The sequence below is a fragment of the Hylobates moloch genome, unplaced genomic scaffold, assembly GCF_009828535.3.
Source record: "Hylobates moloch isolate HMO894 unplaced genomic scaffold, HMol_V3 SCAFFOLD_1, whole genome shotgun sequence".
Classification (NCBI taxonomy): domain Eukaryota; kingdom Metazoa; phylum Chordata; class Mammalia; order Primates; family Hylobatidae; genus Hylobates; species Hylobates moloch.
In genome coordinates, this window is record NW_026652276.1 from 101,556,720 (window position 1) to 101,571,220 (window position 14,501).

Consider the following 14,501-nt stretch of genomic DNA (forward strand, 5'->3'; position numbering starts at 1 on the left):
AAAAAAAACCCTGCCACCTGTGGAGCTTCTGAAAACCCTGCTAGCCAGGCTGCTAAAACAGAATGGGCGTGGGGGCCAGCAGTAGGTATTTTTAAGGATTCTTAAGGTGAAAGGATTGCTTGAGCCCAGGAGTTCGAGACTTCAGTGAGCTGGGTTAGTGCCACTGCACTCCAGCCTGGGTGACAGAGCGAGACTCTGTCTCACAAAAAACCAAACCAAACCCAAAACAGTTCCAAGATGTAAGATGTACGGTTAAGTACAGCAAAAGATCTGGTTGGACCCAAAAGGTGCCTCTTATTCAAGATGTAAGAGTAACTACAGCTGAAATAGGTCTATTAATTCCCCAGGGGCCCCTTTAAGGAACGGTTTAAAGCATTTCAGGACAGGAAAGTGACAATTTAAATATAATGCAATTCAATGCAAAAATGTTAAAGGATGTGAAAAGGTCTGCACCGGAGTGCCCACCGTCATCAGGCCCCATGTCGCCAGAGAGCCAAAGGAGGGGCGCCTGGGCTCACCCTGGGGTGACACCATCACCAGAAAGAGGGAATGCTCCCCCAGGGAGCCCCTGTGGCTCTCCCTGAGGATCCAGAGGGTGACAAGGCCCCACATCACAATTTCCTCCCCACCGAGTCCCGCAGGGCACAGACTGCTCTGCAGCCTGAGGGCAGGCACCTACCTGCGAGTGCCTGCTGGACTCTGCTGGGCTTTGGCATCTGCACGGGCACAGTGGCAGGGACGCTCCCTGGGCTGCTCGAGGGACCGCTGGGGAGGGAGGCACTGGGGGAGAAAAGAGCAGAGCTTACGGCGCGCCGCTGACTTATTGGAAACGAGAGCGAGAGAAACACTGCGTCATGGCCAGGTGGGAGTCACTGAGGTGCCTTTGCGCTTTCACGCTCCTTGGGTGCCTCTGTGTGGAGGCCTTTGGTTTTGTTTTCCTGGGCAATTCAGCGAGACTCAGGAGGGGTGCGGTGGCTCACACCTGTAATCCCAGCACTTTGGGAGGATGAGGTGGGAGGATCACTTCAGGCCAGGAGTTTGAGACCAGCCTGAGCAACATAGTGAGACTCCATCACCAAAAAAAATTTTAAAAGTCTGCCAAGTGTGGTGGTGCGCACCCGTACTTGGGAGGCTGAAGCAGGAGGATGGCTTGAACCCAGGAGGTTGAGGCTGCAGTGAGCCATGATCACATCACTGCAGTCCAGCCTGGGCGACAGAGTAAGACTCTGTCTCAAAAACAAAAACAAACAAACAAACAAAAGACCCTGAAAACAATCATTTCATACCTGTTGTGAATAAAGAAAATAAAAAGAAAAAAAAGATATTTTACACTCATTAGGTCATCAAAATGCAGGCTTTCAGGCCAGGCGTGGTGGCTCACGCCTGTAATCCCAGCACTTTGGGAGGCCGAGGCAGGTGGATCACAAGGTCAGGAGATTGATACCATCCTAACACAGTGAAACCCCATCTCTACTAAAAATACAAAAAATTAGCTGGGCATGGTGGCACACACCTGTAGTCCCAGCTACTCGGTAGGCTGAGGCAGGAGAATCACTTGAACCTGGGAGGTGGAGGTTGCTGAGATCGTGCCACTGCACTCCAGCCTGGGCAACAGAGCAAGAGTCCGTCTCAAAAAAAAAAAAAAAAAATGACTGGGTGCAGTGGCTCACGCCTGTAATCTCAGCACTTTGGGAGGCCAAGGTGGGTGGATCATGAGGTCAGGAGTTCAAGACCAGCCTAGCCAAGATGGCAAAATCCCATCTCTACTAAAACTATAAAAATTAGCCAGGCGTGGTGGCAGGCGCCTGTAATCCCAGCTACTTGGGAGGCTGAAGCAGGAGAATCGCTTGAACCTCGGGCAGCAGAGGTTACAGTGAGCCGAGATCACACCACTGCACTCTAGCCTGGGCGACAGAGAGAAACTCTGTCTCAAAAAAAAAAAAAAAAAGCATAGCACCTGTTTAGAGGAGAAAAAACCTGGCAGAAACCACTTTAGCAAATGATCATGACCCTCATCACCAGTAAAAGACAAGTCAGTATCATAAACCCCATGATAGGATGCTCTGGGAGGGATGCAACACCATTTTGGGGGGATTTAATGTCAAAAATGCATTATCTAGCCTAGGCAACAATCAAGATCCCATCTCTAAAAAATAAAAAACTAGCCAGGTGTGGTGGCATGCACCCGTGGTCCCAGCTACTTGAGAGGCTGAGGCAGGAGAATCACTTGAGCCTGGGAGTTCAAAGCTGCAGTGAGCTATGATCTCACCACTATACTCCAGCCCAGACTGGAGACTCTGTCAAAAAAGAAATAATAAAGGGCATTATTTTTGTCCAAACATGGGAAAACAAGACAAACTCAAATTAAGGGACATTCAACAAAGCACCTCTTTGAAAGTAACAAGGTTATGAAAGATAAAGACTGACAAACTATTCCAGCCCAGAGGAGGACGGGGAGAATAAGAACTGGAAGCAAAGTGGGACCCTGGATTGGATCCTGGGACAGAAAGAGGACAGTAGTGGGAAACTGGTGAAAAATGAAGAAAAAAAAAAAAAAACACTTTAGTTAAGAGTATTATACCAGTGGTAAGGACAGATCCTGTCTTTGCCAGGTTGGATCACAGTGGACTTTGGCTCACTGCAACCTCTGCCTCCAGGTTAGCCTCCTGAGTAGCTGGGATTACAGGTGCATGCCACCACACTCGGCTAATTTATGTATTTTTAGTAGAGACGGTGTTTCGCCATGTTGCCCAGGATGGTCTTGATCTCTTGACCTCGTGATCCGCCTGCCTTGGCCTCCCAAAGTGCTGGGATTACAGGAGTGAGCCACTGCACCTGGCCAACCAGTGGTAATTTTCTGGTTCTGACAACTAAACCATGGTTATGAAAGATGTTAATGTCAGAAGCCAGATGAGGGAGATATGGAAACGCAACTATTTTTATTAACTTTTCTGGAAACTTAATTACCATAAAATAAAGGTTCTTTTTTTTTAATATGAGGGTTTTGTTCCCTACAATGATTATGTTCAAGTCACTCATTTGGTCTTTGGATTTATCTTTTTTGAGACAGAGTCTCACTCTGTGGCCCAGGCTGGATGGAGTGCAGTGGCATGATCTTGGCTTGCTGCAAAATCTGCCTCCCGGGTTCAAGCAATTATCGTGCCTCAGCCTCCCAAGTAGCTGGGATTACAGGCATGAGCCACCACACCCTGCTAATTTTTGTATTTTTAGTAGAGACAGGGGTTTCGCCATGTTGGCCAGGCTGGTTTCAAACTCCTGACCTCAGATGATCTGCCCACCTCAGCCTCCCAAAGTGCTGGGATTACAGGCATGAGGCACCATACCTGGCCACTCATTTGGTCTTAAGTCATCATATTTCTTTTTTTTAGAGGTAGGGTCATGCCGGTAGAGTGACACAGTGGAAGCATGCTGGGCCCATAGAGTTGGGGTCTTGCTCTGTTGCCCAGGCTGGAGGGCAATGGTGCTATCATAGCTCACTGCAGCCTCCACCTCCCAGGCTCAAGTGATCCTCCTGCCTCACCCTCCTGAGTAGCTGGGACTATAGGTGAGCACCACCACACCTGGCTAATTTTATATATATATAGAGAGAGAGAGAGACAGAATCTTGCTATGTTGTCCAGGCTGGTCTGAAACTCCTGGCCTCAAGAGATCCTCCCATCTTGGCCTCCGAAAGCACTGGGATTATAGGCATGAGCCACCATGCATGGCCTGTTTGAGTTTGTTTGTTGACTGTTCTCAAACAGGATTGCCTCTGTGGCCATGCTAAGCAAAGAGCAGCTTCTTGCTCTCCTTGCCTACTCCTGATCCAAAGGCAAGGCTGGTAGTGGATCTGGGGGCCCTGACAATGCTAAGAAGGGCAGGGAGTCTGGACACCTGGGTCAAGGTCCTGGCTCTACCTAACACTCAGTTTCATTCATTTGGAGCAAGCCCCTCCCCTTCCTCAGCCAGTTTCAACTCTTCCCCCCACTTTTTTTTTTTCTCAGAGTCTCACTCTGTCACCCAGGCTGGAGTGCAGTGGCGTGATCTCGGCTCACTGCAACCTCTCTGCCTCCCAGGCTCAAGCAATTCTCCTGCCTCAGCCTCCCCAGTAGCTGGGATTACAGGCGCCTGCCACCACGCCCAGCTAAGTTTTGTATTTGTAGTACAGACGGGGTTTCACCACATTGGTCAGGCTGGTCTTGAACTCCTGAACTCAAGTGATCCACCCACCTCGGCCTCCCAAAGTGCTGGGATTACAGGTGTGAGCCACCCTGCCCAGCCCTCTTTTCTTTTTTTTTTTTTTAAAGGAAAGTGGATCATCTCTGATGGTCTCCGCAACTCTAAGGTTCCGTAAGTGAAGGCATTCAGGACCCTCTAGGGCAGCACTGAGCTCAAGCCTGTAGTTGGAGCCCAGAAAGCTGAAGTTTGGCACTGCAAGTCTACAAAACAAATGGGCTATGCAGCAGGCTAGGCATCACTGGCCCTGAGGGGCTCTAAGCCCATGGTGCGCCCCCCTCCGCCCTGCCCCCGCCAGAGATGGGGTCCCTGGCTGCTCCATCCCACAGAAAAATCCCAGGAAGTGAGGTCTTCCTTCACCAGGGAGAGGCACATATCTGAATGAGAAGGCTTGCTTCCGTTCTAAGCAAGGACCAGAGGAGAAAGCAGAAGCACAGCGAGGCTTCCAATGCGCGCTCACCCTGTGAATGGAGAGCAAGAACCAGGAGAATGTTCTGTAGAAAGCTCTAAAAATGTCACCACTTCCCCCATATAATCACAGTTCCTCCCCGGTGTGTGTCCCTGCTGTGACCTCTAGGAACTGAACCGTACAAGGATTCAGAGGTTCCCAAGATGCGGGTCCCCAGGGGTGGACGGAACATCAGAGGTTATCAATCACCCTCCCCATCCTCAGAGGGCTCGGACCTGCAGAACATTGCCCGATGCGGGCACCAACTGCCCCCTGAAGCGTCCTTCTCTGAGAAGTCCCTATAGTCATGGCCTCCGGCACCCTCCTCCTCTCCCAGACTCCTGGTCCACCTATTAGGCCCTCCCTGGCTTTCCTGTCTGTGACCATCTCCAGGAGATCCCAGAGTGGGAAACGTGAGACATGAGGACTCCGAGTTTTCTACGCAGGGCGAGGGGCAAAGCCAGGAGGCCAGAGAGGAAGGAGATCCAAAGCCCCTCTCCAAGTCCACACCCTCTGGGATTGGGGCTGGCAGCCAGTCCCATGAGCTAGAGGCTGGAGACAATGCTAGAGGCGTATGCTCCCACTCAAAGCCGTGTGTGCTGGGCATGGCAAGTCCCCTTCCCGAGCCTCAATTCCTCTACCTATGAGGATGATTCCCAAAGGCCACCAGGGCAGTGGTGAGACCCAGGTCAAATATCCATGGGGTCCAGGCCTTGGAGGAGCAGAGGGAGGTAAAGCCAGGCCCTAAGGGCCACCAGGCATTTTCCTGTAGGGCCCTAACTACATCCTGAAAACCACAGCAACAATAAAGCAGAAGGCAACCTCAGAAACTGACCAGTCCAATCCTCCCTCAGCTCAAAGGAAGAAGAGGCAGAACACAGTGGCTCACACTTGTAATCCCAGTGCTTTGGGAGGCCAAGAGTTTGGGACCAGCCTGGGCAATATAGTGAGACCTGTCTCTACAAAAAATTTAAAAAATTAGCTGGGCACAGTGGCTGGCACAAGCCTGTAGTCCTGGCCACTCAGGAGGCTGAGGCAGGAGGATCCCTTGAGCCCAGGAGTTTGAGGCTGCAGTGAGCCATGATCACGCCACTTCACTCTAGCCTGGGTGACAAAGGGAGACCCTGTCTCTTAAACAAAACAAAACAAAAAACAAAGAAAAAGAAAAGAAAAGAAGAAAAAAATAGAGAAGAAAAGAGACCCAGGGCCTATCGTAAGTCAGGAGCAAGGCTCCATCTGGGCCCCATGACTCCAATCCCACAAGCCAAAAGACAGGTGGCAGCAGGAGGAAGAGGAAGTGAGTTCTTTTAGACGCAAGGGCAAGAGCAGCAGCAGCAGCCCGCCACAACAGAAAGCCACCAAGAGCTGAGCACCGTTTTGTAGGGCCACTGAGCCATTCAGCACAGAGCAAAACGCCCACAGGCTTCACCTCGTTGAGCTGTGACAGACTGCTGGTCATAACTACCACCCCAAGCCATCCAAGTGCTAAGCAGTGTCACACCCTCTCCATTAAGGGAGACAAGAGCATGCATGACACATTTAGGAAACATTTCCATCCAACATCACTAAAACACAAGTTTTGATGCTTAAAGGGATCAACTTCAGCTACCAGGAAATCTACTGCCACCCAGCAGCTCAGCCCCAGATGACACGCTTTCTTGTATCACGGCCTGTTCCCAGGGGACACGTGGAAGCTGTGCATGAGTTCCAGGAAATTTTTCGATTTCACACGCTCACATGGTATTTCCAGTGGTTGCCAGTAAAAAGTCGGTTCTCGGGCTTCCCCAGCCCATGGCGCTGGCTCTAGACAGGCCCTGCCTGCCCTGCCTGCCCTCTCTCATCCAAGGTAACTTTCACCTGATGCTGGTGACATGCACTTGGCTGTGAGAACCTTGCCGCCTGCTAGGTTAAGAGGTCAGGTATTTACTAAGCCCCATCTGGCTCTACACCCATCAGAGGAAGGTTAACTGCAGGGGGCCTCACTACAAATCAGGCAGGGGAAAAGCCTGTTTTTCAGCGCATGGATAGGCTCGTGCAGGTGAATTACACCCCTCCCAGCTCCAAGAAAACCAAAGGAATCAGGATGCACCTACACCTACCCCAGGAGGCAGGCCCCTTTGAGGCTGTTTCCACTAACGGAGCCTGCTGGCCTGGTTCCCTCCTGACTTACAATGTGGGGCAAGCCACAGCATGCCCAGCCCAGCACCAAGGGAAGATAGACTGGCCCATCCACCTTCTTTTCTGTAACTTGCCTGGCCCACACCGGTAGATCGCACATCAGCACTTCTGCGGGCCCTCAGGCTGGGGACGGGGACCCAGAGAAATACTGGGAGAAACGGAAATGGTTTAGGAAAGACCAACGGGGCCCAATACCAGGAGAAAGGAACAAAGCCACATTAAGTGACTTAACTCCAGAATCCCAGCTCTAGCACTACCTAGAAATTTGCCTCAAAATAATTCCTAAGAACTTAAGAAGCTCCAGGAGGCTGGGTGGAACAGAGCTGACAGAAGTCCCAGCACCTCTAAGAACCCTCCTGGGCTGGCAGATAAAGCACACTGTTCTCTGAAACAGGCTGACCCAGATACTCAGGGTGGGAAGTTGGGGGAGCACCTCCCTGAGCCTGGCTTGCCTATGTCTATGTCCTCAGAGAGCCCTGATGACACCTTCCTGTACTCTCAACTCCCAGAAAGATCTCAGATGCACGCGCCTCAACTCCTGGCAGAAGATGCCCAGGAAAACTCTGACTCACCCAAGGCCCATCACCCTCCTGTCTACTGGCCTCCTCCTAGCTCATCCCTCAAGAGGCCTTTTGGGCTAGGTGTGGTGGCTCATGCCTATAATCTCAGCACTTTGGAAGGCTGGGGCAAGAGGATTGCTTGAGGCCAGGAATTCAAGACCAGCCTGGACAACATGGCAAGACCTCGCCTCTACGTAAAACTGAAAAATTAGCCGGGTGTGGTGGTGTACACCTGTGGTCCCAGTTACCCAGGAGGCTGAGGCAGGAGGATCACTTGAGCACAGGAGTTCGAGCCTACAGTGAACCATGATTGCGCCACTGTACTCTAGCCTAGGTGACAGAGCAAAACCCTGTGTTTCAAAATAGTAATAAAATAAAATTAAAATGTATTAAAAGAGACCCCTGCCTTCCTGGGAACGTCAATAACTCCCCATGTGCCCCAGATAGCCCACTCTTGGGGCCTGGGCTGAATCCCAGCTCTGCCACTTGCTGGCTGTGTCGCCAACCTCATGGGCCTGGACGTGCTCTCCTGTAAGCGAAGAACACTGCTCAGCCTGAGCGCATCGTGGGATGAGTGAAGTCACTCACGCAGCCTGTTCAGAGGGCCTGGCACATGACATGAACCAATGAGCGGGAGGCACTGTCACTGTGTCTTACACAAGCTGGCAGGGTCCTCGGAAACCCAGTCTGAACAAATACTAGAGGTCCAAGAAGCTGCCAAGGAGGTCTCAACCACCCTGTGAAGTTTCAGCCTTTGATGTGGGTGTGGTGGGCAGGGGTGGGCCGGTGAGCAGGGAGGCAGCAGGATGCTGACCAGGGTCAGTGCAGAGAAAGGAGATGATCTCCTCCCTGGAACCAGGGCGGCCCCCGGCCCACCCACTCCCTCACCACCCGCACCACGGCACTCTCGGAAAGCCCTGTCCCAGCTACCACTCTGAATTCTTAAACTGTGCTCCAAGCCCAACATTCTCAATGATGAATGACGAAGCCCCAAGTCAGCCAGACAGTCAGAGGGCTATGGCCAGCCCAGAACATTCACCTTGGCTGAATCCAGGGAAATCCTGGGGGGGTTCCTCATTTTATCTTTTTTATTTTTTTCCCCCGAGATGGAGTTTCGCTCTTTGTTGCCCAGGCTGGAGCGCAGTGGCACGATCTTGGATCACTGCAACCTCCACCTCCTGGGTTCAAGGGATTCTTTTGCCTCAGCCTTCCAAGTAGCTGGGATTACAGGCGCTGGCCACAACGCCTGGCTAATTTTTGTATTTTTAGTAGAGATGGGGTTTCACTATTTTGGCCAGGCTGGTCTCGAACTCCTGACCTCAGGTGATCCGCCCACCTCAGCCTCCCAAAGTGCTGGAACTACAGGCATGAGCCACTGGGCCCAGCTTTAAGACAGGGTCTCTCTCTGTCACCTAGGGGGCTGAAGTGCAGTGGTGCGATCACAGCTCACTGCTGCCTTGACCTCCTGTGCTCAGATGATCCTCCTGCCTCAGTCTCCTGAGTAGCTGGGATTACAGGTGTGCACCACCATGCCTGGCTAATTAAAAAAATTTTTTTGTGTGGAGATGGGGTCTTGCTATGTTGCTCAGGCTGGTCTCTGACTGCTGGGCTCAAATGATCTTCCTGCCTTGGCCTCCCAAAGTGCTGGGATTAAAGGTGTCAGCCTCTGTGCCCGACCAATCTCATTTTAAATGCCACCCGCTCTGGTCTGCACTGGGCCCATGGTATCATTCTCTCTCTCTCAAAGAGCTGAGCGCTCTACCAGGCACTCTGGGCTGGGCTGCATCAGCATGGGGGCCAGGTCATCCGTGCCACCTGCAACCACTGCCAAGTGCTCCACATTCTGCCCTCCCTCACACCGTGCTGACAGCCCCCTGCACTAGACTGGGGCTCAGGGGTAAGGGCTGATACTCTGGTCTCTGGGTCTTTAGGGCCTGGCACATGGCGGGAGTCAGTGCACAGGCAGTGACCCGGTGTTCTCGGGCACAATGCTCGCCGTGCAGCCCGCAAGCAGAGGCCACAGGCCTTTAACTCTGCTCCATGTGGAGGCCCTTAATCATCGTGAGTGAAAGGACTGTAGATTCTAACCCATGTGGTGACCACCAGGACTCGGGTACAAGGGGTCAGGTAGGCTCTGGACGGCCACGGCATCTCGGCACCCACATGGCACATGCAAATGAGATGCCATGGCAGGGACCAAGGGGCAGGAGCCGCATCTGCAGGAATTGGGGTGAGTCTTCCCAGCTAAGTAAGAGCGGAAACACAGGGCAGACAAAACGAGCGGCCGTTGCTCACGATACCTGACTGCACCGGAGGTGGAGGATCCTGGGGGTAGGTGCTGCGGTCCCAGGTGGGAGAGGCTGAAGCGGTAGAGGGGCTGGCTCCCCAGGGAGGGAGAAGCTGCACCCCAGGGGTTGGTGGTGTTCAGCCGGGGCGCAGACCGGGCCCCAGAAAGTGAGGGTTTGTTGTACGGTGCAAAGGCCTGGTGGGTCCCAAACACAAAAGCGGTCCTGTGTGGGGGGTGCTGGGGGGCGGGGTATGCAGGGAGGTTGGTCATGGAGTGGCGGTAGCGGCCTGACACGGGGCCAGTTCCACTGCCGCTGAGGCACTGGTGGCAAGAGCAGGCGATGCCTGTGTGGCCTGGCGGAGCGATGATGGTGGTCACCGGGTAAGGCGGCCCTGCTTGGCGCCGCACGCTGCGGCAGAAGCTGGAAGTCTTGTTGGTCTGCGTGTGGGTGGCGTAGTTGACAGTGTAGTTGTACCCCAGGGGGGCCAAGTCCACGAGCTGGTTGCCCTTGGACACCTGCTGCTCCAAATAGTCACAGATGCTGGCTTCGTAGGCGGTCCAGGAGCCATCGTCGCTCAGCCACTCCCAGACGACACCTTGGCCAGGGGCTGAGTGCTGGGGGAACAGGTGTCTCCGCACAGCCCGCATGGTGCCTGTTTTCGAAGGAAAACAAAAGGTTAGTCTGCTAGCATCCCCAAAATACAGGGAACATTCAAATTCTTCTTCCAACAACCAAAATAAACAAATAGGAACACAGTAGGTACACAGTCATGCTGCTATTTGTTCATTTATTTATTTTTAGAGACAGAGTACTCCTTTGTTGCCCAGGCTGCAGTGCAGTGATGTGATCATAGTTCACTGCCACCCTGACCTCATGGGCTCAAGTGATCCTCCTGCCTTAGCCTCCTGAATAACTGGGACTACAGGCACAAGCCACCACACCTAGCTAACTTCAAATCGACCTCTATGACACCTGCCACTTTCATTCCCCGGTTAATACTTCCTGCTCTCTGCCACAATATGCAATTTCTGTGTTATTATTTATCCTGTCTGCTATCTTTCTCAGTTGACTTCGCACACCGCGAAGGTAACGACTTGGGAGCTGACTGACAGCCACAGTTTTCAGAGACTCTACGACACTCCTGAAAACACACAGTTTCCAGGGCTGGGCGTGATGGCTCAAGCCTCTAATCCCAATACTTTCGGAGGCCAAGGCGGGAGGATCACTTGACCTCAGGAGTTGAAGACCAGCCTGGGCAACACAGGGAGATGGAGATCCTGTCTCTACAAAAAACAAACAAACAAACAAACAAAAACAGAAAAAAAACCCCATACTTTTTAAAATAAAACTAAAATTAAAATTGAAAAAAAAAAAAAAGGAAAAACCACTTTCTCAAGTCTCTGCACTGGTGACACTGTGGACTAATAATTCCTTATGGCAGGGCCAGCCCGGTGGGCTGCATGATGGCGAGCAGCATCCCTGGCCTCCACCCAACAGATGCCAGGAGCACCCCCACCTCCCACCCACTCAGCTGTGACAACCAACAATGTCTCCAAACATTGTCAGATGGCCCTGGGGACAAAATCACCCCCAGTGACAACCACCGGATTAGAGGAAGGGATGGCTCCGAGAGGAAACTGGTACCTCATTCTCAATAATACTGATCAAAACACACTGCAGGTCCAGGCGTGGTGGCTCACGCTTGTAATCCCAGCACTTTGGGAGGCCGAGGCAGGCAGATCACCTAAGGTCAGGAGCTCGAGACCAGCCTGGCCAATGTGGCAAAACCCTGTCTCTACTAAAAATACAAAAATTAGCCAGGTGTGATGGTGGACACCTATAATCCCAGCTACTCGGGAGGCTGAGGCAGGAGAATCGCTTGAACCCAGGAGGTAGGGGTTGCAGTGAGCTGAGATCGCGCCACTGCACTCCAGCCTGGGCAACAGAGCCAGACTCCGTCTCAAAAAAAAAAAAAAAAAAAAAAATAGATCAAAACACATCGCAGACCAAAAAGTAGAAACGCACACATGCAGAGGGGCGCAGTTGCCTGCCCAGGGCACTCAGCCACTGAGTGGTGGGGCAGGGCCTCTGAACTCGCATGACGCACCACCTCCATGCTGGCCTGCCTGCCAAAGAGACCCTCCAACCTCTGCGGTCGGGACAGGCATTTCTGCTTTGCAAGACAAGGGGAAGGGCCTCCCACAGTGCCTCTCCCACTGTGAGCTGCACTCAACCTATGTGGATGCTCCCACTCACTGCACCCACCCACCACCACGTGTGCTGCAGGGAGAGAGCAGAAGCTCTGTAAGTCACATCCATCACCCCAACACCTGGCGCAGAGCCTGTGGGAAAGCAGGCACGGCGCCCAGATATGTGCGAGAGGCAGACAGCGTCTTACCGGTGTCCTGGCGGAACTGGGTCCAGCTGGGGAGGTCAATAATGTAAGGGGCCAGCGAGGGGTCTGCCTGGCCCAAGGGAATGCTGTGGGCCAGGCTCCCAAGCCCAAAACGTTGGCCCTTCTGCTGGACAAACTGCTGCTCGATGAAGCTGCAGACGGTGGCACTGTAGGGGTGCCAGGTGCCCAGCCCATCCTGCCACTCCCACACGGCCACAGCCACAGGGCTGGTGTACACCTGTACCAGGGAAGGGCTTGGGGCCATGGCCATCTTCCCAAGGAGTCCCGCTGCTTTCCCAAACGGCTTCAGACCCCTCTGGCCTGGAGTCCCGGGGTCATTGCCCAGCGCCTCCGGCAGATCTGTGAACAGGACAGACACCAGCAGTTACCAATGCACATCAGTAGCCCTGCAGAGTCAGCCTCAGTGCAGGGGAAACACATGATGCTTTTCCGCAACTGATTTTTTTTTTTTTTGGATACAGGGTCTCACTCTGTCACCCAGGCTAGAGTGCAGCAGTGCGATCTTGGTTCACGGCAGCCTCAAACTCCTGGGCTCAAGCAATCCTCACAATTCAGCCTCCAGAGCAGCTGGGACAATAGGCATTCGCCACCACACCCAGCTGATTTTTTTTACTTTTTGTAGAGATGATGTCTATGTTGCCCAGGCTGGTCTCAAACTCCTAGCCTCAAGGGATCGACTCGCCTCAGCGTTCCCAAGTGCTGGGATCACAAGTGTGAGCCACCGCGCCTGGTCTCACGCTTGCTTTTCTTCCCCTAACACCTTAAGGGCATCATGAATCAAGAACCTGATCCTGCCTCTTTGCTCTGGCAGCCAGGAAGAATTCAGTCAATCCTGCAGCCTACCTACCGCTGCACAGGCCCATGAAGAAAGAGCAGCGTAAATTCCGGGTGCTAGTCACCAGCCCAGCTTCTTTCTTGCTACTGATAATTCCCCTCTGACCCAACTGCTTAGTGAGTTTCATCATGCATTAATTTTTTTTTCTTTGAGATGGAGTTTCACTCTTGTCGCCCAGGCTGGAGTGCAATGGTGTGATCTTGGCTCACTGCAACCTCCGCCTCCCAGGTGGGTTCAAGTGATTCTCCTGCCTCAGCCTCCCGAGTAGCTAGGACTGCAGGCATGCACCACCACGCCCAGCTAATTTTTTGTATTTTTAGTAGAGACGGGGTTTCACCATGTTGGCCAGGCTGGTCTCAAACTCCTGACCTCAGGTGATCCACCCAACTCAGCCTCCCTATTAGCACCCACCGTCCTGAAGATGAGAACCCACCATGTCTTGGAGCAGGGGTTTTGGGACACCCAGGGAACAGGGGCAGAGCTGGGAACTACAGAACAGGGTCCAGCTCCTCATGTCTCCAGGGTGCCCTGAAGCATTGCTAACCAAAAAGGAAGCCCTAGATGGGCACCGAATCACCCCTCTCTGGCCTCTCCAAGGCTCTCTGCACCCACTCCCCCGCCTGGCCCCTGCTGACTGGCCACCAGGCCCAGGGAACTCTTCCCCACATCCTGAGCTCCCCACCTCCCGAGACCTTCTCCTTGCAGTCACTCCAGCCCACCCTCTTCCCTTGCGAACACTCCACGTCCTCCAGGCCCAGCTTGCGTTGCTCAGGATGATCCATCACACACCCTCTGCACCCTCCACAGCACCGACCAGAACCCTAGTAACCGCATCCACGTGTGGCTGTGACCGCAGTCCTTCTGCTCCTCCCCAGGTGGCAGCAACCCCAAGCCTACCTCATTCACAGCTGCATCGCTGGGACCCAGCAGGGGCGTGCCACGTGGTGAGTGTTCTAGAATGTTCTACACACCACTTCAGAATGACAGAGTGAATGTGGACAATGATTCCACTCAGCACCTGCAGCTGTCTGAATAAGAAGAGGCCTGCAAATGCCCCACCTGATGGCCGCCCCCCAGGGCACCGGCTATTGGAGTGCTGGTCCAGGGTCCAACATTTAGCAACCAATATCAAATGTACTTGTCTCTCCTAAGCCACACAGACTGCCAAGGTGACATTTCTCCCACTTATGGACAGGAAACCAAGGCTGAAAGAGGTCAAGGGGACTGGGTGTGGTGGCTCACACCTGTATTGCCAGTGTTTAGGGAGGCTTCGACAGAAGGGTCATTTGAGCCCAGGAGTTTGAGCCCAGCCTGGGCAACACAGTGAGATCCCATCTCTGCAGAAAATTTAAAAATTAGCCAGGTGCGGAGGTGCATGCCAATAGTCCCAGCTACTCAAGAGGCTGAGGCGGGAGGATGGCTTGAACCCAGGAGTTAGAAGCTGCAGTGAGCTATAATCCCAAGGCACTCCAGCCTCGGTGACAAGAGCTCCCACATCTAAAAAAAAAATCAGAGCTGATGCAGCGTGTGTGTGCACACT

General features: G+C 53.1%; 1 protein-coding gene across 5 annotated transcripts in view; it reads right to left on the bottom strand.

Moving 5' to 3' along the window:
* Nucleotides 1–14,501, bottom strand: part of DTX2 (deltex E3 ubiquitin ligase 2) — a 43,618-nt gene that overhangs the window by 11,946 nt on the left and 17,171 nt on the right. For 3 of the 5 annotated variants that reach the window (XM_032756205.2, XM_058443760.1, XM_058443752.1), the window contains 3 exons: nt 12,109–12,465; nt 9,723–10,362; nt 680–780 (listed from right to left, as the gene is read on the bottom strand). In XM_032756205.2, the coding sequence (XP_032612096.1) occupies nt 680–780; nt 9,723–10,362; nt 12,109–12,376 (1,009 nt within the window). In that variant the 5' untranslated portion in view covers nt 12,377–12,465. The remainder of the gene's footprint in view (nt 1–679; nt 781–9,722; nt 10,363–12,108; nt 12,466–14,501) is intronic. The other 2 variants (XM_058443763.1, XM_058443766.1) reach the window with 2 other exon arrangements.